The sequence below is a fragment of the Nilaparvata lugens genome, chromosome 12, assembly GCF_014356525.2.
Source record: "Nilaparvata lugens isolate BPH chromosome 12, ASM1435652v1, whole genome shotgun sequence".
Lineage (NCBI taxonomy): Eukaryota > Metazoa > Arthropoda > Insecta > Hemiptera > Delphacidae > Nilaparvata > Nilaparvata lugens.
The window spans coordinates 6,615,086-6,642,296 of record NC_052515.1 but is presented as its reverse complement, the minus strand read 5'-3'; the positions used below and the strand labels follow the sequence as shown (position 1 = coordinate 6,642,296).

The window sequence follows — 27,211 nt, the reverse complement described above, 5'->3', positions numbered from 1 at the left end:
TTTATTGATACAATTATTAATATGAATATAATCAGGAAAGAACAACAGGCATAGCCTAAAACTATCCTGTTCTCAGATTTTGATAACATAAATAATAACATGTCCATGAAAATATGATGTTATGTTCTTACTGTGGGAGGTTAAAGTTCAATTTCTGTCCATAAATATATGAGCTAGAAATTTTGAATTTAGAATGATTAAAACAGCAAATTATAGTCGAATATTGCACCTTACATCACCACACATTAAATAAATAAAGTTATTTCACAAAATTTTGAACCTAAAAATACAGACAACTTTCAACTGTCTTGAGTTTGTGATGATACATGTAACCTGTAATTGAGGTTATATGCATTTCTCTGTGAATGATATGTAATTATTGGAAGTGAGGAGATTTTAGTTTGGAAAACTGAAGTTTTTTATCAGCATATACACAATAATGAATATTCTCATTAATACTTATTCTAGGCATACATAATATTTGTAAATAAAATGAAAGTATGAATTGTAACTTATCCAAACGATTGTTCCCATCATATTCAAGAAGAAAACAAACATTTAGTAAATCCAATCTCAGAATACTATCGGAATACTACGCATCACAAAATGTCAATTTTCACCTTGAATTTTATATACATAAATGAATTGGCCCAGCGAATTCAATCTTTTTTGAATTGATATTTCATGTTAACATCTCTTACAAACCACACTACGACCGTTACTTGGGTTTGACATATTTGGAGAAGTAAAAATAACTAAAACTCAACTGCTCAGTTCTTTTTTGTAACTATACGATTTGTAACTTTAATAAACTACCATGACCTTAGTCTATAACGTCACTTCTACTCCTGATTTTTCTTTTTCTTCTCCATCTACGCCTCCTTACTCTTCATTTCTTTCCTCTTCTTTATCTTCTATTTCTTGATCTATAAATTGACAACTCGGAGTGTAGGTCTATTAAGTTCAAGGTCATACAATCGTATAACCAAAAATCTACGAAGCTCAAAGAAGTTACAATTATCTACAAGCTCTGTCTCTGTCTATATGTTCAAGTCAACTCTTCTTCCAGAAGACTATATCTTTCTGTGCTACTCACACACACTCTCTCGCTCACTTCCTCCCTCTTACTCTCTCTTCATTCACTCTCTCACACTCTCTCTCTTTTTCCAATCTTGTGTTGAGGGAAAGGATATTATTCTATATCCTTTTCAGAGAGTCGATAATAAAATTTGTTGAAATAACGTCGATACAATGTAGTTTGTATAAAGGAGTGGTTACATGTCAAGTAGTTACATAACAATATTATAGTTATTCAAATTTTATTGAATCTTCATTTTCATACTTTGTGCAATTCTTTGAATATTCAACCATATTGTCATTTATTGTATAAATTAATTTACAAGCTAGAACAAACAGTATTTGAACTTACTCGAATAAAGAACTTCAATCTAATCTGATCTAAACTCTCTCTCACACGGTGTCGCATATACACACTCTCTCTCTCGCTCTCTCTCCCATTCACTTTCTCTCTGTCTATCATAGTGACACTATCTCATTTAGTTCCACTGATGTCAGTGGGGCATTAATATTTGAGTTTGGAGGTGGATTCCTATTCAAGTTGTCTCTCCGTAAACTACAACAATTTCTTCTTATTCTTCGTTTCTGACTTCAAATTATTATCCTGTCCTCACTGTTCTATCTTCCTCTTTTTCCTCTTCCTCTTGTCTAGTTCACCCCTTTTCAACGACAGCATTCTTGGCAAATTCGTTTAGTTGTCAAATACTTCATCAACTTGTTTTCCACGTCAATTTAACAATTTCTGTTTCTTCTAAACTGTTCTGAAGCCAAGAGTGAGAAATAGTGTTTGGATTAATTGTACTATCATTTGAGAAAGAACTTGATTCTCCAATTAAGTTTTGCGCAAGGACATTTACTGATAGAGAGATGTTCACAGAATGTATTTTATTAGAATAGGCTACTCAATAGATGAAAAATAAAAATAGGATATCGAATAAATGTGGATGGAATGAGCAGGTCGTTCTATAAATGAGATTAGAATGACAAGTTTCATTTGACAAATGCTTTATTCACTAGTTTCAAATTCTCAATCTGTTTTCCATCTCCAGGTTTTTCGGTTGACTCTTGAACTCTGCTTTTCTGGGATCCAAGAACTGAAATGAGAAGTGATTTGAAAATGAAAAGCCTGATCAAAGAAGGTGGATGGATCAGAAAATACCGAAGAAAAACAGAATAAATAGAATTGAATATGAGGCACAAGAAATTCGAACAATACATTTTCTGCCAAATGAATGAGAAGAACTATTTGGAAATGAATAAGTTTGAGAGATATCGAGAAAGAAGATAATAAATGTGCTAATAATAATTGATCAAACTTAACATGATCAGCTAAAAATTGTAAATGAGCTACGAATTAGCTCCTATAGGAATGAGCTACATAAGTAACAAACAATGACGAATAGGAAAACCATAAATCTCATTTTATCTCATAAAATATAATTGAAAGTTGTCGAAGTAAATAATAACAGACTTTTCAAGCATTGTATTTTTTTTTTTTTTTTTTTTTGAATGACAAAATAGCATGTATGAATCAAGTGATTGTCATAATTACAATAATAATTATCAAGAAATAATTATAATCTTCGCCTGTATTAAAATTATATTCAAGAAGAAATGGAATGAATTCTCAGAATTCACAGTCATTTATTATCACCCTGATGGTCGCTGACCAAGGGTTCAATGCTAGCCTTAATAACTGTAATTGTTTTTGTTATATAATTGAATATTTTGTAAAAATAAAAGCAAGTCATTCATCTATTCATTCATTCAATCACTTATTATACAATTTATTCAAAACTTGAGAGTAAAGTACTCACATTTCTTCCTTATAACTCGTTCCACATTTATGAATGGCATTTCGAATACCAGAGACACTATTGGAGATAACAGGATACTTATCAGGATTTCGCCAGCTGTTTCCCTTATCTATTGGAACAATTAAAAGAAAATGAACAACTTTTCCAAGGGAATCCAAAATTCATAAAATAGGTACTATTTGAACAATGTTTCTCTTGAAACTCTGTTGTACTCATCTCAACATTAAAAATCTCAAAATACCAAATTTTAAGTGTTGGATTAGATGGAACAATGGGGATGAATTAGTGGTTTCTTGATGCATTGGTATCAGTATGTTGAAATAATGATGAATTACGTATTTTTTTCACGACTATTTTTCAAGTCATGACTTTGAATTCGAAATGAAACTTTATATTTGTTTTACAAATACTGGAAACCAAACGATATTTCACCTAAAACTAATTTACCTAGGTCATTATGTTTACAATGAACAAACTAATGCAACAATGAAGAATAGTTAAGAATTCTTTCATGATTCTGTAATGTTCGGATTGATACTGGATTATTTTATTTGTCTATTCTTATTTCAATTCACAACAAAAAATGATACCATGTAAATTTGTTTTGAACTCAAGAGATACAAAACAAATTGAAAAAAAAATTTGGATTTATCTAAAAAATTAATAAATTCTCATTTGTTCTCATGAGAGTTGAATGGGGAATAATGTGTTCCTTTATTTTCCAGCTCATTTCCAATTATACCTATCAAACTCGATACTATTGAAATTGGGTGAGAAGCCTGATTTTCATAAACTTTGCCTTCCAATTCCTCAAGCTAGTTTCAGACTGAAAACTAAGCCTAAAACTAGCTTTCAAATTGGAATCAACTAAAAATCCCTCAAGCATTTAAATTGTGATCAATTTTTCATTTAAATCTACTCTTCTACCAGGAATCAAAATGATGAACTTCGCCTTTAAAAGCTTTTTCAATGAAAAGCAATATCTTAAGAAATCAAAGTCAAGACTTACCGTAAAGAGAACTTCAAAATGAGCGGCCGATTTGATCAGTGCCAAATAAGCGTATTCCACACCAACGTGTACCAAATAAATCACATAGGTGAGTTTTGACAGTGGCTGAAAAAAGTTCCATGACAGGAATCTGCCTACGGGACCTACGAACAGAATGAAGTAGTTTTACATGTCTGAAATGGTGATTACTGAAAATTACATTGATTTCGGAACAAATAAGAATATTCTACAATAATGGGGAATAAATTAATGATACCTTCAGTTTCATTTGAACAGTATTTTGGCACCTCCAAATCAATTTGAGGTTTCATCTTTATAGAGGAATGGAGAAGATACGTTGATTAAATAATAATTTTCCAGGTAAAAAGTTGGTTCTTCATTGATTAGATCCTAGATTAGATTGATCCATTGATTAGATTCTTCACCTTATTAGATCCTAGAAAGCAAATTGAATTTCCCGGTTGAACGTTCCTCTATTAAACATAACCGTGATTAAATGACGTTCAAATGCGTCGATAACCAATGAGAGAAATGGATGACGTCTTAAATTAGCGATTGAATGAGTAAATCAGGGATCCTTCAATTAGGAAGTTCTAACCATAGAGAAACAATAGCTCTAATTCAGCTCTAATTCTATGCTCCAATTCAGCTTTAAACCAAGCTGTTCTTCCAATCACTTTTAGAATGGAATCCTCTGAAACAGATCTCATTTAATTCTTACCATTTCTATACTATGTCCATGTTGATTCTATATTGTTTCTATACGGATTCTATACTTTTCCTGTTATTCCTTACTTACTCATATAATCTCTAACATATAGAAATAGAAAGAAAAATAAAAATCTTAGTACCCTTTTTGAAATATTTAATCACAGTGATTAAATATTTCAAAAAGGGTACAGTACTAAGATTTTTATTTTCTTTCTATTTCTATAAAAGTAGCCCTATACAGAAAAGAGATAAATAAGATTTCTAACATATGTATTTATAAGATTTACGTCTATTCGATAATATATTATTACTAGAATTTCTTCCAATTCTATCTTCCCAGAACATGATGTTTAACTATTTTATTCCTCATATTATTCTTACATCGTTTCTATTCTGCTTTTATCAGTTCTTAATAATATCATCTCAATACTGAATGAAAGTTCACTCTGCCACAGTGTTTTGATTCGGTTTTCACATCCTATTCTTGTAGAAATTCCTCTATATATTTTCCCTATTCTTATTGAAAAACAAAAAAGGATCTAGCTTAAATAGATTCCCGCCTACCTCCATAACCATGCTCGGTGGCGAATATAACCCATGATATACACAGGGCCCACAGAGAGCTTCCCAGTCCGGTATAAGCAGACGATAGCAGTCGGTTGTAGGGGTTTTCATCCTGATGGAAATAGGTGATTGACTGGAATATACAGCCGGCACATACCACACACAGTATCCAGCAGAGGCTCACTATATTCTGAAAATATGAAATTGATACATTAAAAAAAATCTTTTTCAAATTAGAGGATAACCATACTCAGTAGAGAGTAAACTCGTTTGCCTTTTTTGATGTTGAGGAGTTCGTAACAGGAAGGTCTCCCCTATCATACTAAGTAGAAAATAGGAATACAAGTTTATAAGAGTATTTTGCTAAAAATTAGTTGAAAATATGGAAGTTTCAACGCTGATAGTATATATAGGCTAATAGTCCACCACATTACCCACGCACAAGCATTGAGTATTGAATGAAAAAGACTATTCAATATGAATAATAACCACAATATTAACTTCTCAACTACACAAAAAGCACAAGTATAGAGCTCATGTGGGAATCACCCTCAGCAAAAAAGTTTATTCAATATCCTCATTTCTCAAATTATGAAGACTTTATAAACCTTCAACTTCTGTCAATAAAATTATGTTAATATGGTTGTACCATTAATTGTAACAAGATCCATCCATATATTGATAATTGAGACTGAAATTATTTACATTTCCAATTACTACACTTATTTTCATTTGGCTGTTTGCAATTAGTATTTCCTCATCAACCAACAACACTCACGAAGGAGAACAGGAGTGACTTTACTATGGGAATGACTAGCACCAAACAAAATATTCTAAAATATAATCTGATAAGGGGTTTCCTCATGAAACTGCAAGTTATGCCGGTTCTTATGCATCTCATTATTCTTGAAAAAAAATGTTCGGATACCTTACGATCAGATAAGGCTTTCTTTGGAACATTACACTGCGTTCAGGACTTTCCTTATCACTAATACACATTGCGGCTTAGAGGATGTGAACTTTAATTATTTTTCAACATTGAATAAAAAATGCACATCTGAAGTGCATCACGATAAATAATTTCGCATCGTTGCACTTCTATTGGACACGTTATCAGATTTTGTCAACATGATAATGAAAAAAACTTCGAATAATTTATTAAGAATAATTTTAATAATTAGAATAATTTCAAGAAAGATGGAATCAAATTAATGGGGAGTTTATATTTTCCCACGGATAAGATTTTTTGAGTTTTTGGAACATTGAGGAAATGCTGTAAGATGATATCCACTTGAATCGAATTATAATTTCGTACGAATAGTACTTATGAAGACGGAGATTCAGACTGTGATTAACAAATAATTTAAACAGTACATGGTGTATTGTTCCAAATCATGACCAAGCACTCTCTGTTCCTCTCGGTTGAAGGCTAAACCTTCAAAGTATGTCAATCAAATAACTTCTGAAATATAAATAAAAAAAGAAGGCATTCAAATGAAAAACTCCAGATATCGAATGAAAAATAAACATGGAAAAACATATATAAACCTTTTAAATTCTGGTTCTCACAGAAATTCAAAATCAAAATTTACGCTATTCACTTCGCATATAGAAAAATCAAATCAAACTTCATTTTCACAAAAAACCCAATAAATATTATTATAGGCAGCATTAAAACTCGAAATATTCACAGCATTATAACACAACTGAGTATAAAAGTAGTATGTCGACAGTATAATGTTCATCAATATATCTCAAATACATGACCATGATATCAAACTATGACTGCTAAGTTAATAACCATTGATAACCATTATTGCTGTTAATAACTCTGTGGGTAGATGACACAAGTTGATAAGTCACATTTTTGACCATATTGAGTTATGCATATGGTTGTGTTCAGAAAAATTAGATCTATAAGATGACTAAATATGTTGTATCTCTGTAAATAGCTGAGATATAGGCCTTGCTCAAGCCTGATAGAGCATTATCTTCCAATCCCTAAGTTGACAAATATTGAAGTACATATATATATTACATTTATTACATTTATTACATTCCTTAATTACAACATCAAATTAATGATTGGGAGAGAATCAACAGGATAAACCCAAAACTGTTCCTCTCCCTAATTTTGATAAAAATAGTCCAAATGAGGACTATATCAACACTCTTCTACCGGTTTGTATTATAGTCCAATTATCAAAAGATGGCAAAATTTGATAAGTTTATGTACTGGTAGGCTATTATAAAATCTGAAAATCAAAAACCTATATTGAGAACTACATAACCCACACAACTTCGCAAACAGTTCAAGTTTGGTTAACTTGATCAATACTTGTAAATAATATCAATCAATTGTTAAAAAATATATTCGAATTTCTAAATAATCGATTTTTAAGATATTTCCTATACTGTTACATTGTGATTTGAAACATTATTTGGCATGATATCTCTGACATCACTTGCAAAAATTCTCAATAGTTAATTTAAATAAATGTTTTATTCCTTGATATTTTATATTTAAATAGTCAAAGATCAGGTGATTATATTAGTGTAATATGGGTAAGAAAAAGTATGATAGATAATTTTTGCAGCTATGCCAAACTTTCAAATTGCTCTCCTGAAAAGTTTACAAATCATGACTTATCAGCTTGTGTCATCTACCCACAGAACTATCAGCTGTTAAATAGAATGAAGGTCCTCGCATGGGCCCTGCCTGTGCGCGGGGACCGAGAAATTTGAAAATGTGTTGAGTTTTAAATGTGTTGAGATGAATGTATATGGAAATATCACAGGTGAACCATAACTGCTTTCTTACCTTATTCATGGTGACGTTTTTGCCCCTGGTTAGAAAGAGTATGTACCCTAATCCAATGCCCACGCCCCATGGACCCAATCTGGTATGTGTTGTAACATATTGGCCGGCGTGCTTCCTTGCTGCGTCGTAGTTACTAATCAACATAATCAACAGATTAGATCAGAATAATTAATGGATTGGTCAAACTTCACCGATTGCACAAAATCCTGTTGAATGGTAATCATGATTAAACGCTTCAAGAACCAATAAGGAAAGACTTTTGCAAATGTGACTTATCCGATTGGCTTTCGTGTTATTTAATCACAGTTGAAACTTAAGAGGCTTTGTGCAACCGTGCTCCAGTTAGCTATAGGAAATTAAAATTAGAATATTGTGGAAAGAATCCAATATCCAAATCTAAACGTAGTGTATCAATGATACTCATTCTATTCCTAGCTTAGTGTCAAAATAATTGTTTGAATAGAATATATTCTCCAAGACTTTTTTTGGTAAATGACGAGAGAAAGCTTCATGTATGCAACTGCTTCAAACGATTCTTCTTAAGTTTTTGAGAAACTAAATTAAAATTTTTTGAAGAATATTCACCATTAACTCATCCTTCTAAATTTGGGATAGGAACAGTTTTGGGCTTAAAGCCTGTTGTTCCTTTCCTAATCATCCATAATTAATTCATAATGATATTGTATGTATTAATGTATAAATTAATAAATAAATCCTTGAAGACTCTTGTCGATTTAGATATACACAACAGGTAAAATGCATAAGCAGAATCTACATTTCTATGGTGCAATACTTTGAGTGTCATTGTTCCTAAGAAAGATTTAACATATGTGCGGTTATTTAAACTTTTCGTTATTTGTGAAATTATCAACACATTTTGAATAATATTAACAGTTTTGAAGCCAAAACCTTACTCCCATAACTTTTCGTTTCATCTTGAAACCCTAATTGAAATGGACCTCTTAGTGTATGTTCATACACTAGGCAAATTGCGACTCGCAGTTCTGAGACACTCCAAATACTCTACCCAATAATTGCGTGTTATAACGATTTTTTATTTGGAACAGTTCAATGCCAATGAAACTGGAATATGAGTTTTCCAAGTTTAAAATATCTTTTCCTACAGTTACGTTGAAAAGTGGCCATTGCTGCACTGATTACAGAACGCAAAGAATCACTTTTCCGCTCTAGTGCGGGAAAAATTTTTCCGCACTCCAGATTTGCAACATGGCAACGAAAAATACTTAGTAGGTTATATGGAGCAACAGTGCAGCAAAATCAAAATGAAGTTGGTAACAGTGACTGCTGTGGCTGCTATAGTGAGCAGAGGTGCAACGAAGCACAACGCGCTAATTATTACTATTATATATTATATCGAGGACAGCAACAGCACAGTGCCACCACAGCACACACCACACAGCCGCCTCGCCATTCAAACACTACTAAGTTATTTGATGGATTTCAGGCAATTTTACCCATAATTACCCACTTTTCATATTCAATGGTAACTGTAGAAAAAACTTAATGTGAAATACGTGCGCAAAGTTCCTCTGCTGCACTCAAGAAACCATTCCACTCAGTAAACGTTTCTTTCGGTGCAGCAAACTGTCACTTTGCGCACTAGTTGCACAAATAACTATTCCATAGGCTACTCGTGACTATTGATATTGCCACAATTGGCAGCATGTCTGAAGTCTTATGCTGCAAATATTTTGCAGCAGATAGAGAATCATCCTTTTACAACATTTGATAAAACAACAACAATTTATCATCATAGATATGGAGAATATAACGATAACATTCACAATTCTCGTTTATGATCACATTCCTAATTACACTAGAAATCTATTTAGAATTATTATGACATGTTCATTTTTGAAGAGAGATAATACAACACTTTTATAATACTCGCGAGGAGCAACATTAGGGAAAATATAATAAACAGATTTGAAATCTGCATTCCTTATTGTTTGTATTGTAAATTTGAGTATAACTCGAAAATGTGGAAGTGACATAAACGTAGATTGGGCTGTGGTATAAATTAGAATTGGAACCGTTTTGAGCTTCAGCCTGTGGTACTTTTGTAGAAGTTGTATGATTCTGGATAAATAAATAGATAATCGGCATGGAAAAGTGATATTTGAAAACAAAGGAGACATACCTTGATACAACACTGCCAGCTGGAAACTCATTGTAGTAAGATACGCCAAATGAAATAACGTTGCCCACTATAATAAGTGCTGAAATCAAGTATTTGGGTGACTTCTTCCACCTATACAGCGGTATAAGTATGAGAGGTGACAGAATATACAGCTGCATATCCACTGATAGGTACCATGATGAAGGGATACACTGCAAAAAATATGGAAATAACAGACTCACACTATATATTTACTGCAATCAAATAGAATAACATGGCTAGGGGATTTAACAGGAGTTATTGCAATTTTACAACTGCTACAATATTATATTGAAGAGTAACGTGTTTATGCTTCAGTTTGGAAATGCTTGTGTGTGAATAATGAGATTAATAATATTTATTTATTCTTATGGCTTTTATCGGCAGAGAGATCCTTTAGGATGTTCTGCCTTGCCGTATTACCCAATGTCATTTCCTATCAACACTCAAGTTTATAGGCTATGTTTATAAGATGGATAATGAAGAGCTATGAACAATGACATTTTTAAGATGAGCTTTTTATTTGATGTGCTTGGATGGGTTTCACACAACAGGAATGTGATATCAAACCTAATTAATACGATTAGTACATCTGGTCTCAAGCAGTCACCCTTACAACAGGATTACCGAGAGTACGTCGCTTATCTTATCTAAGAAAATGATAATATAAACAACAAGCAAGGTACTCGTTTCTATTACGCTTTCAAAGTGAATTAGAATCGAATATTATAGTATCTACGAATCTTTCAAAGCAAAAGCAAGCCAAATACCTGATGTCTAACTTATAGGTTGCATAATCGTTATGGGATAACAGTGATAAATAAGGTCTTGGTAATCGTAATAATGAGTTTCTTTTGAAAAATAACTAGTCTATAAGAAGTTATAACTAGCTAACTAGAAATCAGATTTGAAATGGAAGTATCTCGGAACAAAATTTGAAAGTAAAACCTTAGTAGCCTACCTCTGCGATCTGAGCAATCTAATGCGAATAACGATGCATGAAGATGTACTGGAATATTATAAATACCTAATCTATTATGAATAATTTAATGACTAAAATAACTGATTGAATAATTCATTAATATTATAACTTCTGACAGTAGTCTATTTATGATTTTTACTATGAGAGCAGTCGAATATAGACAGTATTGAAATAAGTTGTTATTCAATCCACGAAATCCGAAGTTCAAAAGTCATGGTCAAGATCACTGAACTTCATTGTTACATAATCAGGAGTACCGTTTCTTTGTGCTTCTTCTTTTCACTCTTTCATTCTACTTCTCCCTCTTCATTACTTCGTGGGCCTCGACTCACATTTTATTATGAGTCTTGTTATTGCCTATGCTGCTATGTTACAAACAAGTTGATGATGATGATGATATGTTGGGATGCTTTGTGGGCCAACTTGATATTCAACTTTGCATTCAAGTTGCCGCCAAGTTTGTTCAACTTGACCAAGTTCAGCTGAACGTTTTTCGCTATGCACCTGTCAAATTGATACAGTATTAATATCTTCTTCTTATCCTCTCAATATCTTCGTTCTATCTTCTTATCCTACCTCCCTTCATACTTCTTCCTCTTCTCATTATCATTTTCCTCCTGTTCTGCACCTTCTCTCTCCTTTTATTATAATCATAATCAAAAAACATCATCAAAAACATCATCATCATCATCATCTTCCTCTTCTTCTCCTTCTTCTCCATTATCCTCGCTGCTGTTGCGTGAACTAACTCCGGTAATGGTGACAGGGAACCAATCATAAGCGAGTTCTGAATAACTTATCAGGATCACTCCTACTGTCACCTCAAGACTCCGCCTACTCTCTCTTCTGATTGGTCAACAGTTTGACATGTATCCAATTCTCGATTTCGCGGTGTCGTCCGATGAGTATTCGGGAAAAAATAGTCCACTGAGCAATCCATTGTTCAGAATAACAATAAGGATGGGCAGACGCTATGAGTGGGAGGACTTTGGTGTCATTAATCATCAGGGACTGTGATAGAGGAAGGCAAAATGGGTAGTGTCACGTGTTTACTCGCAATACGATATATTGATGATAATGATTGCAGAATACAGAATTAATTAGAGGACATATTCATGAAGTTTCAATCAAACTATAATAAAGTTTTCAACTACATAATCATGTAGTCAATCTGGATGAGATATAATCCACTATAATGTTTTTTTTTGTAAGAGTCGGACTAATCACTTTGCTATCCTTCGTTCAATAACTTTTCTCAGAATCAAAATACATGTCCAAGTGGAAATATTCTTTTCCTACAGTTACGTTGAAAAGTGGCCATTGCTGCACTGATTACAGAACGCAAAGAATCACTTTTCCGCTCTAGTGCGGGAAAAATTTTTCTGCACTCCAGATTTGCAACATGGCAACGCAAAATAGTTAGTAGGTTATATGGAGCACCAGTGCAGCAAAATCAAAATGAAGTTGGTAACAGTGACTGCTGTGGCTGCTATAGTGAGCAGACGTGCAACGAAGCACAACGCGCTAATTATTATTCATTATATATTATAACCAAGGACAACGAGGACTTTAGGATTTTAGGATTAAGGTTTTTATCAATAATAAAATTACACAGAAAAACATTTGATGCATTTCAGGCAATTTTACCCATAATTACCCACTTTTCATATTCAATGGTAACTGTAGGAAAACCTTAATGTGAAATACGTGCGCAAAGTTCCTCTGCTGCACTCAAGAAACCATTCCGCCCTCGCCTACGGCTCGGGCGTAAACGTTTCTTTCGGTGCAGCAAACTGTCACTTTGCGCACTAGTTGCACAAATAACTATCTCATGAGTTCTAATGGCACAATTCCCACTCAACCCAACTGAGCCTTTGACCTTTGACCCTTGAGGGTTGAGTGTAAGAGAGGGCCGGCTGCGCCCTAACTCCGCCCTCCTAGGTAAAAATAAGGCAGCTATTCTATTCTAGTATAAATAAATAGTCCCATGAGAGCTCGTGGAAAGAATATTTCCACTGATTTAGACGAAGATGCTGGATTCTCATCCCTGGTATCATATAATATAATTTTAATGTACTCTGTCATATAATTTGATCAAGTATTTCCATAATGAATGTTATGGAATATACCTATTATATCAGTAAGTAGTGAACATAATGTTTAGCTTCCAGGTAAACCTATTTTCGGGAGAAATGGAAGAAGAAGAAGAAGAAGAGAAGAAGAAGAAGAAGAAGAAGAAGAAGAAGAAGAAGAAGAAGAAGAAGAAGAAGAAGAAGAAGAAGAAGAAGAAGAAGAAGAAGAAGAAGGAGGTGAAGAAAAATGTGATGCTGTGAAGAATTCAGATAACAGGAGAATACTAATACAAGTACGTACTCTTCTTGACAAATGAGGATGGACTGAAATATATGAATATAAATTATGGAGGGGTTGATGATTATAAACCTATCAACATGACTATACCTTTTTTAGTAGGGGATGTTCTAGGGAGATCTTTCCTCCACTAATAAGCGAATTTCGAGAAAGAATGACAGGAGGGATGTATTCGTAGTGAGATTCAGTACAAGCAGTCAGCATTGTTTCCATGGACATCATTCATAATTTATCTGGGAGGATGATGCTGACATTTCAAGAGCGAACTCATTGTATGTTATCAACCCCTTTTTGTTCTCCTTTTAAGGAGGTTTTTCGTTTTGAAAAATGTTTAATTCCTTCATCCAGTATGTAGAGTTTATTCAAATACATGCAAATTGATGTGAAGGTTTGAATATCCGTGTTCGTTTCTTTTTTTTTCTTCTGTGTATATTCTTTATTCGGTTGCGTATGATGTAACTAGGAAGGAGGCAAGAAAAAAAGTTGGGATGAATTTTGCTGGGCTCAGAATTGAAATAAGGATGCAGATTACGTTTTGTGCAACACAGGAATTGATAAATAGACCTCGCACATCTTCTTCCATTTGTTCCTGTATATTATAATTAGTCTCCATATTAAGTCGATGAACATGTTTTATGAATATCATCTGATGGGCTTGAGAATGACATAGAATTGCATGTGGCCTTTGTTTAACACAGAAATGGTTGAGCTTTTCACATCTCACTATGTGTCCCTATTTATTTCTATGTATTACAAAATGTCACCTCATACCAAATCGACAAACCATTGTTCGATCTTGTTGGGCGTAGCACCAACATAGAAACATAGATGAATTATGGCAACTCAGGAAAAAATTGAACCTTGTATCGCTTCTGTTTGGGTGCCCCCATTCGTTTCTATGTATTACAAAATATCGCTTCATGATGAAGTGATAATCAAGTTGTCAAACCGTCATGTATTGATTTCGTTGGGCCTAGAAATGAAGAACGAAGACAAATGAAGACGACGTTTTATACAACACAGGAATGAACTGAACCACGCATAGCTTCTGTTTGGATGTCCGTATTAAATTTGTTCATTTAAATCACGAAATCCCACCATCAAACCCGAATACATGATCTATTGTAATTTCTAATGAAATATCCTAATATGGCTACTTGAAAATCTAACTAACGATACTATAGAAAATCACTCTTGTACCCTTGAAATATTCTTACACGACAAAATGGCTTAATCTCTCGAATCTAGTCGTGTCGTATGAAATTAACAAGTGTGCTAGTGATTTTCTATAATATTATTTGTTACTAAGTGTAAATATTTTTAACAGTAATGATTTCTTTATTCTGGAATATTTCATTGAAATAATATAGTCGAAAGATGTAACAATTTGGACATGATTATTTTTATCTTGTTTTTCTGTTATTTCGGTTCTAAATTCGATTGTATTATCAGCTTGTTTTTCTCAGTGAGACAAGATGCACTTATGGGATCGAGCTGTACCCTTCGAATAATCTACTTTCTTGTTCTCTCCAGTTCTTTTTTGCTATTTTCTTTCTCCCTTTTTCTGTCCTTGTTGGTAGCTTTGAGTTTGCATTGCTCTTTCTCTCTAGTTTCTTTGTCTAATTTTGATAATTCCGTTTTGCTTACGTCACTGTCTTGTTTGCTACCCCGTCTTCAACGCTCGATGATCCATTCTGTCTCTGAATTTCGTGAGTGGAGGTTGTAAATTTAACTTTTTCCTTTGATTCCATTTTTATTTAGCTTATGCTAAATTTTTCTATTTATTACAATATGTAGTTGATCAAGACAGATTTCATTCATCACAAGTTGTGATATTATTATTATTTTCTTTATTTTTTTTTATTTCCTTTTTAATTATGTAAATTTTCTTGTTTGTTATTTAAAAAAAAAAAAAAAAAAAGAAAAGTAATCATGTCCGAAAATTTAATTGAGTATTCATTCTAGCTGGCCTAAGTAATGGCAATTTATTTATATTTGTTGAAAACCTCATTCATCACATATGTATCCATAGTAATTTCTACAATTTCCGCTGTACAGCGGTCATAGACTCATAGACTCGTAGACTCGTAGACTCGTAGTATCACAGGATGTCTTAGTTATGGCCATGGAAGCTGAATCCTTGCTGACCAACTCATCACAAGGAAACCAATATTTCCAGAAAAGATCTAAATTCGCCGTAAAAAGGATACTTCAAGAACTTCTTGTGCAGTGAAAAATTAATAAGTGAAAAATTTGAATAAAGTGTACGGAGGCCTCCTCACTTCAATACACCAGGTATTTACGAAACAACCAATATTAATTTATGGAAAATTCACAGGCAACTACTTCGCAAAAATAAATGGGACAGGATAATAAATAAATTTGTAATTACTTGATTTAAATTTTGTTTATTTTTTGGAAATTCTATTTATTTGATCTATTATGTATATTAAATTGCAAACATGATTACAATCTTATTGTTGATTATTGAATATGCCTAACAATCATCAATGACAAGTAATGAATGGGGTAAATCTTGAATTGTTGAGCTGTCATATCATTCAATTATAAATGTTGCTACTTAGAAGGGGTTGGAAATTAAATAAATGGAATATTTTAGTTAATATATTGAACTATATATTCAATTTATTGATTTAAATATTCGGAGGATTATTTCCTTCCCCATCTCAAAGATTAATTTCAACTGCGGTAAACTGAGGTAACATTTCAAAGGAAAATACTTGAAAATCTAGTTGAATTGAACAAACCATGGACTTCCTAAATAAATTGACAATCTTGTTTCAGACAAACCTCATTGCATACAGCTTTTGGCCTATTAGTTATTTCAACAGATTTCCCAGACAGTTTCCTACGGAGTTTGCTTATTTGACGCTTAGTGAGATCGGACTCCCTTATTTTATTCCTTACCTGAAAATCAGGTTCCACGTAGTTGTTGATGAAAAGTACGTTTGTCCACCAATTTTTTTGGCAAATATCTCTGTGACGTCCCACGAAGTACTCCCACATGGGACCACCAAACATCCTCGGGTAAAGTGTCATTGTCATCAGGATTTGGAATAAGTAGGCTGGAAATACTCTGCAAATCGTGAAAATTCTATTGAATCGAATAAAAATCACGAATGCAATGATATTGAGGTTTAGTGATTGGGATTTAACAGATAAGTGTTACAGTTGATAATACTTTATCGTAATTATCCTAGTACTCTTTAATTATTCACTTCTAAGGAAAGAAACTCTTCAATTCATATAGTTGTTGCTAATGAACTTTGAAAAATTATGAAAAAATTGCGGGATGATTGTTGAAGTAACAGTTATATATAATTGATCATATTCATTCACAAATTATGACTATTCAAATTTCAAAATTAATAATATTTGTTGTAGTTTGTGTACTCATTATTTTGATGATAGTATGGAGTTTAAAATTATTATCAAACGAAAATCCAAATCAGAAAGAATGTAATTTCTCATTGAATTCCATCTGTGTACTATGTAATTTGTTAATTTGATTGATTGTCCAAGTATTCTCATTCTATTTTGAACTATTCATTACTAGTATTTGTTATTGCTCACACAGAATTACCTGATTAGTCTGTGAAGATAGAACATAGGCAGGTTGAATTTTATTCCAGCTTTCATATTGATTAGGAAGTAGTAAGTAAGCAAAACTCCATTGATGATTATAAAGTTGTCCACTCCTAGAACTCCATTCAGAATTACGGTGGCGTACCATTTGGAATAGAGCTGTAGAATAAAAAAATGGATTTCTTGAAAAAACAGTGTATGGTTATCATGATATTTTTTTCTGAAAACTCAGGAACTATGATTGTGTGCCGTTTGTGATGAATTTGGAAAGTGGATTAGGCTATTCCATGAATAAATAATCAAAGCATGAATTATTCCAATTCATAATTTGAAAAATAGCACAATACATTATTGTAATGCTGTAAGGATATACGTGATTAGTTATGATAGTTGCCGTTGATTATTATTGTTCTTTTCAATGAACGTTATTCTCGTTCCAATTTCGACAAAGTTGTATCAGAGACAACTATACTCTATAGTTGTATTACAACAAACTGTAGAGCAAGATAAATTTCTTTAACAAGTTGTTTTTGAACAGCGGAATTCAATAATTTTCTGATGCTCTTATTCAATGAATATGAAAAATAATATTGGTTTTGTACGGTTCTTATCGTTTTAAACTATGAATCACTGAAAAGTCGAAGGATTTCGGTGAAAAAGGCGTTGGAACAAGTTAATTTAGTGGTTATTTGCCTCTCACACAGTTAGACTAGTATCTAATATCCATTTACGTTCATGTTGAATTCAACTGAAATAGAAAATGCAGACTGTTACTGTTATAGAACATAGATCATCAAAACAAGATGAAGAAAAACAGAAATATACCGTTTCAGACTAATCTACCATACGTTGTGGATGTGTAGACCTGTAGACTAATCTACAGGTTCATGTAGATTATTGTGTCGGTATAATGTTATTCTGGGAGTTGTTAACTAGGGGCTAATAGACTTGTACTTTATTTCTGATGAGAAGCTTGACAGTTATTTTCCAGAGTTTGTTTCTATCAATAGATCCGCAAATGAGTCTCTCTCTCATGGTCTTTATGTGGAAAATCATGCTTCAGCTAAACATGCTATACGCTATAGGCTACCAGAGAAAACTTATATCATAGTAAACTTATAAGATCGTTTCATTCTATGGCTATACATGTTATGCGGTACAATGGTAAACATTGTGAAAGATAATAAGAATAGAGAACATAGAAATATAATCCATTCTAGATTCTGTAAGACTGAAAGCTGGTTAATTAAATTAGAAGAATGAACACTTGTCAAATTTTTAAGATATAAATACCAGCTACTCATGACAATGAATTTTTCGAAATTTCTGATTGAGTATGAATTTTAAAGGAGTTGAATCAATGATTTTCACTCTATGTTTCTCTCTCTCTCTTTACCTATCTCTCCCTTACTTTACCTCTCTCTTCCCCTCTCCAAGTATCTCTTCCTCGGTTCCTCTCTCACTCTTCGCCCTCTTCTCCTCTCAGCTTTTCTTTTTCTCTCTCCTCCACTCTTGTTCTCTATTTTCCTCTCTCTTCCCCTCTCTTCCCCTCACTTCCCCTCTCTTCAACACTCTTTCTCTCTCTTCCATTCCAAAGAATGGACATTGATTTGTTAAAAGCTCCACCAATTGGTAGAGATGCAAAACAATATAATCTATAAGTTAGTAATAATTCCAAATCGTTTCTTTTTTACCTTTGACATCATGTACAGTTGAATTATTATTATTCCAGTTTATATTGTGGATTCATCTTCAACTCTGCTGTATTGTGAGGTTTTATATATGAGTGTGTATTTTGATCTTCATAAATGGAGCCATCAATCAGTTTTCCTCTCTCTTCCCCTCCCAACCTCTCTATTCATCTCTCTTCCTTTCTCTTCTCCTCTCTACCTCACTCTTTCTCTCTCTTCCTCACTCTACCTCTCTCTTTTTCGAATGTAACTACTTTAACTTGCATTGAAGGGTTAAGTGGAAGAGAGGACCAGCTGCACCCAAACCTCACCCTCCAGGTTTGAAATAAGGGTAGCGATTCAATTCAATTCATCCGCAATCGACAATCCAACACAATTACCACACAAATACTAACTAAGAAAAATAATAGCCACTGGTAGACTATAACTAATTCAACGTAAAACTATTTGAAAGTGTTAGATACCAATAAAATTATTACGAATATAATAACTACTAGTTCATTTCTTCAATTTTAAACTATTTGAAAACGCTGGATACCAATAACTATTAATGTGACAGGAAAATTTATTGATGATTTTTCGCCCAATTTCCATGACTCGTCACCAGTTACCTGTGATATGTTCAAATAGTTGACAGCCGGCTTGACAATGTCGAACAGAGAGTGATGACTCATCATAATCCAGAGAACGCTCAGGAAACGGATGCCATCAATTGATGAGAAGCTGTCACTACTCTTCAACAGGTAACTGCCGTTTCTACCAGCTGAGAAAGACCGAATCAACTCCTTCAAAAATCCTATGAATTGTAATGAAATCAGAGAGATAAATATATTGCATATTCGCATTGCAAACTGAAAATTGTAATATATTCATAAATAAACTATAGGAAGATTCACTTCAATCTGGCAGCATTCCTTATGAATAAAATCAATGCTTCCCATTCTACCAATGCTGACAGTTCACGATGAATTTCACTAGATCAATATTAATGAATAAAAACGATAAACCAATAAACCTATTAATAACCATTACGCTTAGTCAAGGTGTTAATTAATACATGTGAGTAGGCCTGAATTCAACCATTCTCTAAACTTTATACGATCCAGTGCCATTCTCTTTACTTCATTCATTGTCTTTCCTCTTCCAGCAGCTATACTCTCTACATACTGATCCCATTCCAGTTGTGGTCGTCCCCTGCCACGTCTCCCTTCCGGTCTTGCCTTTATAACCAGCCTTGCCTTTCGTTCATCACTCATCCGAGCTACATGGCCATACCATCCAAAGGTTTTTCGGTGAACAGTGATAATCAGTTCCTCCTGTTTTGATGTTTCTCTGATCATACTATTTTCTCACTATATCTCTTTTGGTTTTTCCAACCACCCTCCTTAGGTATCTTTTTCTGAGGAGGTAATTCCACTCTTGTGCTTTTCTATCATAGTGAGGCATTCTGTTCCATAGAGTAGAACTGGCTTAAATATTGACTCGTATATCCTTATTTTAGCTCCCTGGCTTATTTCTCGTTTACCCAGGATGGTTCTGCTAAGCTGGTAATACACTTGGTTGGCTTTCCTTACTCTGTTGTCTATCTCTTCATCAACTTTCCAATATGCAGATATTAATAGTCTGTTGAAAATGTAAGAAAATATGTGATAAAAATATAATATTTGACAGTCTAAATATATTTTAGAGCTGTGAATAACAAATAGTGAGTAGGTTTTTGATTTTGTATTCAAATTTTTTAAATAAGTGCAATATTTTCAAAGTTTTTAATTTATTGTGATTCATTTAGAGTATAAAATCAACCTTCAAAATTCAAAATTTTAAATCATCATTTCTGGACCGAAAATCAAGTGACGAAGCAGTGTGTGACTATATAACCTTATCTTTTGGACAACATTAACATTTTAGCAAAATTTTTGGAGAGAAATAGTACAGGCTTAGCCTAGTTTTTTCCTCCAATGTCATAATTGTATTATGATTATACTATTTTATACAATAAATAAATAAAATAAATAAAAATGTTCCAAAATATTCATAGCTGTTCTCACTTTCCAATATTTCACTATCCCATGTTATATCAAACTTCACATTCTCCTGATCCTTTGATACTATCACATTGTTGACAATAACACAAAAAAAAATGTAAAACGAATCATATGATCTGTGATGTGCAATAGTTGCTTATAAATTGAATTGAGCTCTATCTCTACTGAAATCCACCTGTAAATGTGGATGCAGTTGATTTATCCTAAGGGAAAGTATATTTTGTTGATTCCAGCTTCTTTGATTATTTTTTAAGATGTATGAATTCAGGGCTACTTTCTTGTATTTATGAAATAGAATTATAGTACCCTTCAAAATTAATAAAATAAGAACACAAATTGTAGCGTAACAATACGTAAATTTCTTGATAATATACTTTTGTTTTGAAACGCAATTGTAGAACTCTACACAATACATATTGGGCAACTTATTAAGATATACAAGGTATTCCAATTGAATAAAATTGTTGCTATTCAACACAAAAATCCGGAACTTTAAAATGTTTTGATTCTCCCAGAAATGGTTTTCATAACTTTGGTTTGGAAACTGGGACAATCAACGGTTTTTCGGATGTCTGTACACCCTACTCTAAACACATATCCCACATCGCCAGCACCGTTTGATTTTTGTTCTCACCACCTCAAGGAGTATTCCCACATATCGATATCAGTAAACCTGTCAGGTACAGTGATAATATTATTCCAATAAGTTTTAATGGGACTATCCATACCCGTCTAGCCGGGCTGAGTGTGAATAGTCCAATTAGAACTCATAGGAATATTATAATTCAACTGCACCGGTCAGTGAGTTTGATACTGATATCTCTGATAGTGATTCTGATAACGAATCAGTGACAGCCTCAAACAAAAGAATTGATTCAGATCCAGTATCAGTGAAATGATACAGAATCCGCCTTTATTAATACTTTCATCCACCAATAATAATCTTTAAGCAGTAATCTTCGAAATTTTTGTCAGAAAACCACGATTAACGCTCAAAGTGAAGTGGTTGAAATAGATAGTATACGAATAGTACAATCTCCCATGTACAACTGATAATTGTTGTTACAACCCTTCAGAAAATTGGGAAGTTTTTAGAGTTCAATGGTTCAAATCATCAATAATTATCTTACCTTTTTTGAAACAATGAAGAAAATATGCATCAATAATGGTGGCGAGCAGCACTATAGCGAACATACAGGGCAGCATTACACTGAAATGAATTATATTAGAATCATTATTATATAAGAAAATTCGCTCCATTGGTTTGACATGGTTCTAACTGACATTTCTGGTCAAATTGAGGTTATGTTGTTTCTGAAATGTATTAAACCATATCTATACAGAGAACTCACTTTGAATGCGATCTGTTGACAAATAATGGAACTAATAAGAGTGACAAGGTTGTAACTGACAAATAAGAAGATAGTGTCTCAGGTTGACAAGGTTCTAACTGCTGAAAATCAGCTGTTTGATATTAATTTGTTCTTGCAGCCCTGTTTTTCCTGTGTCACCATGCAGCAGCTAAGTAAGAAGTGAAGTTTTGAGGTTATCCTTGTATGTTTCAAAGTATTTTATGATTTATTGCTCATTTTATTGAATCCAAGTTAGATATTTTAGTCGTTTCTTCCATAATGGATGAAGATGAAATTGGAAGTGATAAAAGCTCATCCGACCTATTCTCTTGCGATGATTCTGATGAATTTATTCCACCAACATCATCTTCTGATGAAGAATGCTTTAGTATTTTTACTAACAAGAGGTAAGTTTACGAAAATTTCGCTTATTCTTAAGTATTTATGTTCATATTTTGTTATTTTCTCCTTATATTACCCAGGGTATAAAGAGTCTAGGCTTACAATCTCAGGTTGTAACAGGTTGAAGGAACCTCAGGTTTCAAGCAAGCTCAGGTTGTTGAAGTAATAACTTATAATTATAATAACTATATTTAAATTTTGAATAATTTATACTTTTCATCATTATAGTTTCATGTGTATCATCCCTTTTGAGATGTAATCCTCTTTGTTAATCACGATTTTTTTTAGTAGCCTATGTAAGGAATGGAATTTTCTTTTTTTGACTGATAAAAATTATCAATTTATTATAGCCTAAGTCTAGAATATTTCAAATAAACATAACTTAGGTACTGTAATATTTTCTCGAAATTGGGGGTTTTCTGAATATTTATTGAGTTTTGAAATGCAAGCCTAATTACTTTTAATTTGTTTTCAGGAAGAAAAGAGAGAATCTTGCAAAACCAATTTGTAGGAGAAGATTGGTTCTAGCCCAGCTGCTCTTGGAAATACTTCAAAACTAGTCATGACCCTTATGAACCAATCAACTGTGGCAACATAAAGTTCAACGAGGTGCCTAGAAGGGCATCGAAAAAGGTTCCAAAGAGTTCACCCGGTTTACAAGCAGTTCAAATTAAACCAAAAGTTCAAAAATGTCCAGAAGAAATCTCTGACGCAAAAAAGAAGGATTTGAAAGCGGCATTTCCTTTTATGCCACTGCAAGACAGGGCATTTTACATGACAGTTCTTCATTTGAACTAGATGAACTAGGTCCTATTCACCTGATAGTAAGAATATTGATGTGTAACTTACGTATAACTTCTTAGGCTGACCAGTGACAATATTTTTACAGTTCAAATGTTGTGAGCATAACCATAAACTTCACTGCTGAATACATCATTATTTACATATATTCTTTCCATTTAATATTCTTTACATTATTGTTAACATAGTCTACAACGTACTCATTATTTTGAACAAAATGTGTTTGTAAAAAAATTCATTTGATTAGAACCATAATAATCTATTAAAGTCACTTACTGTATTTGTGACAATATTTTTATAGTTCTAATGTTGTGAGCATAACCATAAACTTCACTGCTGAATACATCATTATTTACATATATTCTTTCCATTTAATATTCTTTACATTATTGTTAACATAGTCTACAACGTACTCATTATTTTGAACAAAATGTGTTTGTAAAAAAAATCATTTGATTAGAACCATAATAATTTTTTACAGTCACAATTATATTAGTGTATTCAGTGTATTAGTGTTAGTATTAGTGTTATTTATTAGTGTATAAGTGACAATATTTTTACAGTTCTAATGTACTGTGAACTCTACTGTACTGTGAAAATAACTATGAACTCTACTGCTCAATAATATGTCATTATTTGCATATTATTCACATTATTTTGAACAAAATCTGTTTGCAAAATAAAATTTTTCATTTGATTAGAACCTTAATAGTTTTTTTAATCTCCTTCATTTCAGTATGGGTTGATTTGAAATGGTTGTATGTGCAGTTAGAACTTTGTCATCTTCATAGTTTGACAAGTTGACTATGACAAGGTTCTAACTGCAATATTCGCGACATCTATTACAACCTCATGATAGATAACTAATGCTATTGCACAATAAAACCACTTGATCCGTTATTTATTAAACCCTCATGATGGATAACTAATGCTATTGCACAATAAAACCACTTGATCCGTTATTTATTAAACCCTCATGATGGATAACTAATGCTATTGCACAATAAAACCACTTGATCCGTTATTTATTAAACCCTCATGATGGATAACTAATGCTATTGCACAATAAAACCACTTGATCCGTTATTTATTAAACCCTTATGATGGATAACTAATGCTATTCCACAATAAAACCACTTGATCCGTTATTTATTAAACCCTCATGATGGATAACTAATGCTATTCCACAATAAAACCACTTGATCCGTAATTTATTAAAACCTCATGATGGATAACTAATGCTATTCCACAATAAAACCACTTGATCCGTTATTTATTAAACCCTCATGATGGATAACTAATGCTATTCCACAATAAAACCACTTGATCCGTTATTTATTAAACCCTCATGATGGATAACTAATGCTATTCCACAATAAAACCACTTGATCCGTTATTTATTAAAACCTCATGATGGATAACTAATGCTATTCCACAATAAAACCACTTGATACGTTATTTATTAAACCCTCATGATGGATAACTAATGCTATTGCACAATAAAACCACTTGATCCGTTATTTATTAAACCCTCATGATGGATAACTAATGCTATTCCACAATAAAACCACTTGATCCGTAATTTATTAAACCCTCATGATAGATAACTAATGCTATTGCACAATAAAACCACTTGATCCGTTATTTATTAAACCCTCATGATGGATAACTAATGCTATTCCACAATAAAACCACTTGATCCGTAATTTATTAAAACCTCATGATAGATAACTTCTGTACAATAAAATTTGGAAGTAATGCTCGTAGAACAGAATAAGAGGGTGAAATGAAAATTCCCTAAAAAAACAAAACAATATGATGAAAGTGGAAATCTGTAAAACTTACAAAGAGAACATCTCCAGCTTAGTGATTTTCATCTCTTCAATAGTTTTCGAACAACTATACTGGTCGAAATGCAAGGATGAATTGAACTTGCTGGCTAGAGGCTGGTAATGCTGTCTTAAATCCTCTAGACTACAAGAAGCTGGCAGACACATTGCTATTGTCAGTCTCTCCTTCAGAACTGGTATACCACCTGTGATAGTGTCTACTTCTTCCTGAAACTGATTATGGGAAGTATATAAAAAATAACTTATGAAAACTTGAACCAAATAGATGTAATTTTGGATCTATTTCTACAGTGGTTCAGAACCCAACTTCAAAAGTCTATTTTCAAATTAAGGTTCAAGGTAGAGCTTGAGAAATTGATCTTTATTGAAATGATCAACTAACAAAAAAAAAAATAATATTCGTTTTTCTAAGAATTGATCATTAGTTGATAAACAAAGTTAATCATTGTTGTAGTAGCCCATCTAACTGAGTATTACAATCTCTCAGTACAAATTAGTAATAGAATATGAAATTGCATTATTTGTCCCTGGTAAATGCTAACCGATTTATCTATACATTTATCCGATGTATCTATTTATCCAATTTATCTATACATTTATCCGATGTATCTATTTATCCAATTTATCTATACATTTATCCGATGTATCTATTTATCCAATTTATCTCTACATCATGTTAACTCTTCCTTGATAAGAGTCTTAGGTAATAAAACTTCATTGGTATTCTATTCGAATTATATTGATAAACTCGATAATTGCTCGCCATTGGTTCAATATTAACCTCCCACAAGATAGCGTCTATATGACATTATCAGCCATGAGAATTGATCTTGGAATAAGGGACGATGCTACAACAAAATGGCTGCTTGCATGTGATCCGCTGACGTTTTTTATGCATTTTCTTGTAGTAGATTGATGTGCTTGAATTTTTGACGTTGAAATATTTTCTTATTTTCTAAGGTTTGACCAGAGAAAACTTCTATATATCTATACATTTGTTTATTTAATAGAACAATATAGTTAGATTTAAAAATAGTGAGGAAGATTTTGCTCTCTTTGATTTCCATAATTGGAATTAATGAATTATTCATTTATCAACAGTAATATCAAACTCTAATAAAAATAGTCTACTGACAGAAAGCATTGACTTGCATTGTGAACCGCCATTCCTGAGACAAAATACTCTCTTAACTTGAAAACTCTCCAAAAGTTATGAAGTTATGAATAAATACCAATAACAAATCTTTTTCCACCGTACTAAAGTCTTGAGGGTGTTTGCAATCGATATGATACTTGTAGAATTGGGTTCGTTCTCTAGGAAATTTCATCGAATTGACCACTCGACTCAACTTATAGATTCAATAGTCTATAAATTCAATGATCCATGAGATTTATGATTTGTATCAATGAATGAATAAATATTGAATTCTTCTTCTTCTTCTTCTTCTTCTTCTTCTTCTTCTTCTTCTTCTTCTTCTTCTTCTTCTTCTTCTTCTTCTTCTTCTCTTCTTCTTCTTCTTCTTCTTCTTCTTCTCTTCTTCTTCTTCTTCTTCTTCTTCTTCTTCTTCTTCTTCTTCTTCTTCTTCTTCTTCTTCTTCTTCTTCTTCTTATTCTTATTCTTCTTCTTCTTCTTCTTCTTCTTCTTCTTCTTCTACTTCTTCTTTGGCTGTACCTTATCCCATTCAATGGGGTCGGCATTCCTCTCCACAAAGCCCTATCCTAATATATGCTTCCTCTCTCCACCAACCACTCTCCCGCAAGTCTGCCGCTATTCTATCTCCCCACCTCATCGTAGGTCTACCTCTGTACACTTGAACTTAGGTACTTAAAACTTGCAACTGGTTGGAGTTGGTTTCCTTCAATCTGTAAGGGTAACCCATCATTATTTCCCAAATAAATATCTAATAAATATTGAATGAATCGATAGGCCTAAA

General features: G+C 32.8%; 1 protein-coding gene across 1 annotated transcript in view; it reads right to left on the bottom strand.

The window, feature by feature from the left end:
- Positions 1-2,065: 2,065 nt before the first annotated feature.
- Positions 2,066-27,211, bottom strand: part of LOC111050402 (nose resistant to fluoxetine protein 6) — a 30,851-nt gene continuing 5,705 nt past the window's right edge. Inside the window, exons 4-14 of the mRNA XM_039438819.1 lie at positions 25,273-25,490; positions 22,003-22,082; positions 19,439-19,623; positions 17,135-17,295; positions 16,459-16,627; positions 10,161-10,351; positions 8,000-8,132; positions 5,179-5,368; positions 3,904-4,046; positions 2,895-3,003; positions 2,066-2,171 (exon numbers count right to left, since the gene is read on the bottom strand). Coding sequence (XP_039294753.1) covers positions 2,068-2,171; positions 2,895-3,003; positions 3,904-4,046; positions 5,179-5,368; positions 8,000-8,132; positions 10,161-10,351; positions 16,459-16,627; positions 17,135-17,295; positions 19,439-19,623; positions 22,003-22,082; positions 25,273-25,490 — 1,683 coding nt within the window. The 3' untranslated portion in view covers positions 2,066-2,067. The remainder of the gene's footprint in view (positions 2,172-2,894; positions 3,004-3,903; positions 4,047-5,178; positions 5,369-7,999; positions 8,133-10,160; positions 10,352-16,458; positions 16,628-17,134; positions 17,296-19,438; positions 19,624-22,002; positions 22,083-25,272; positions 25,491-27,211) is intronic.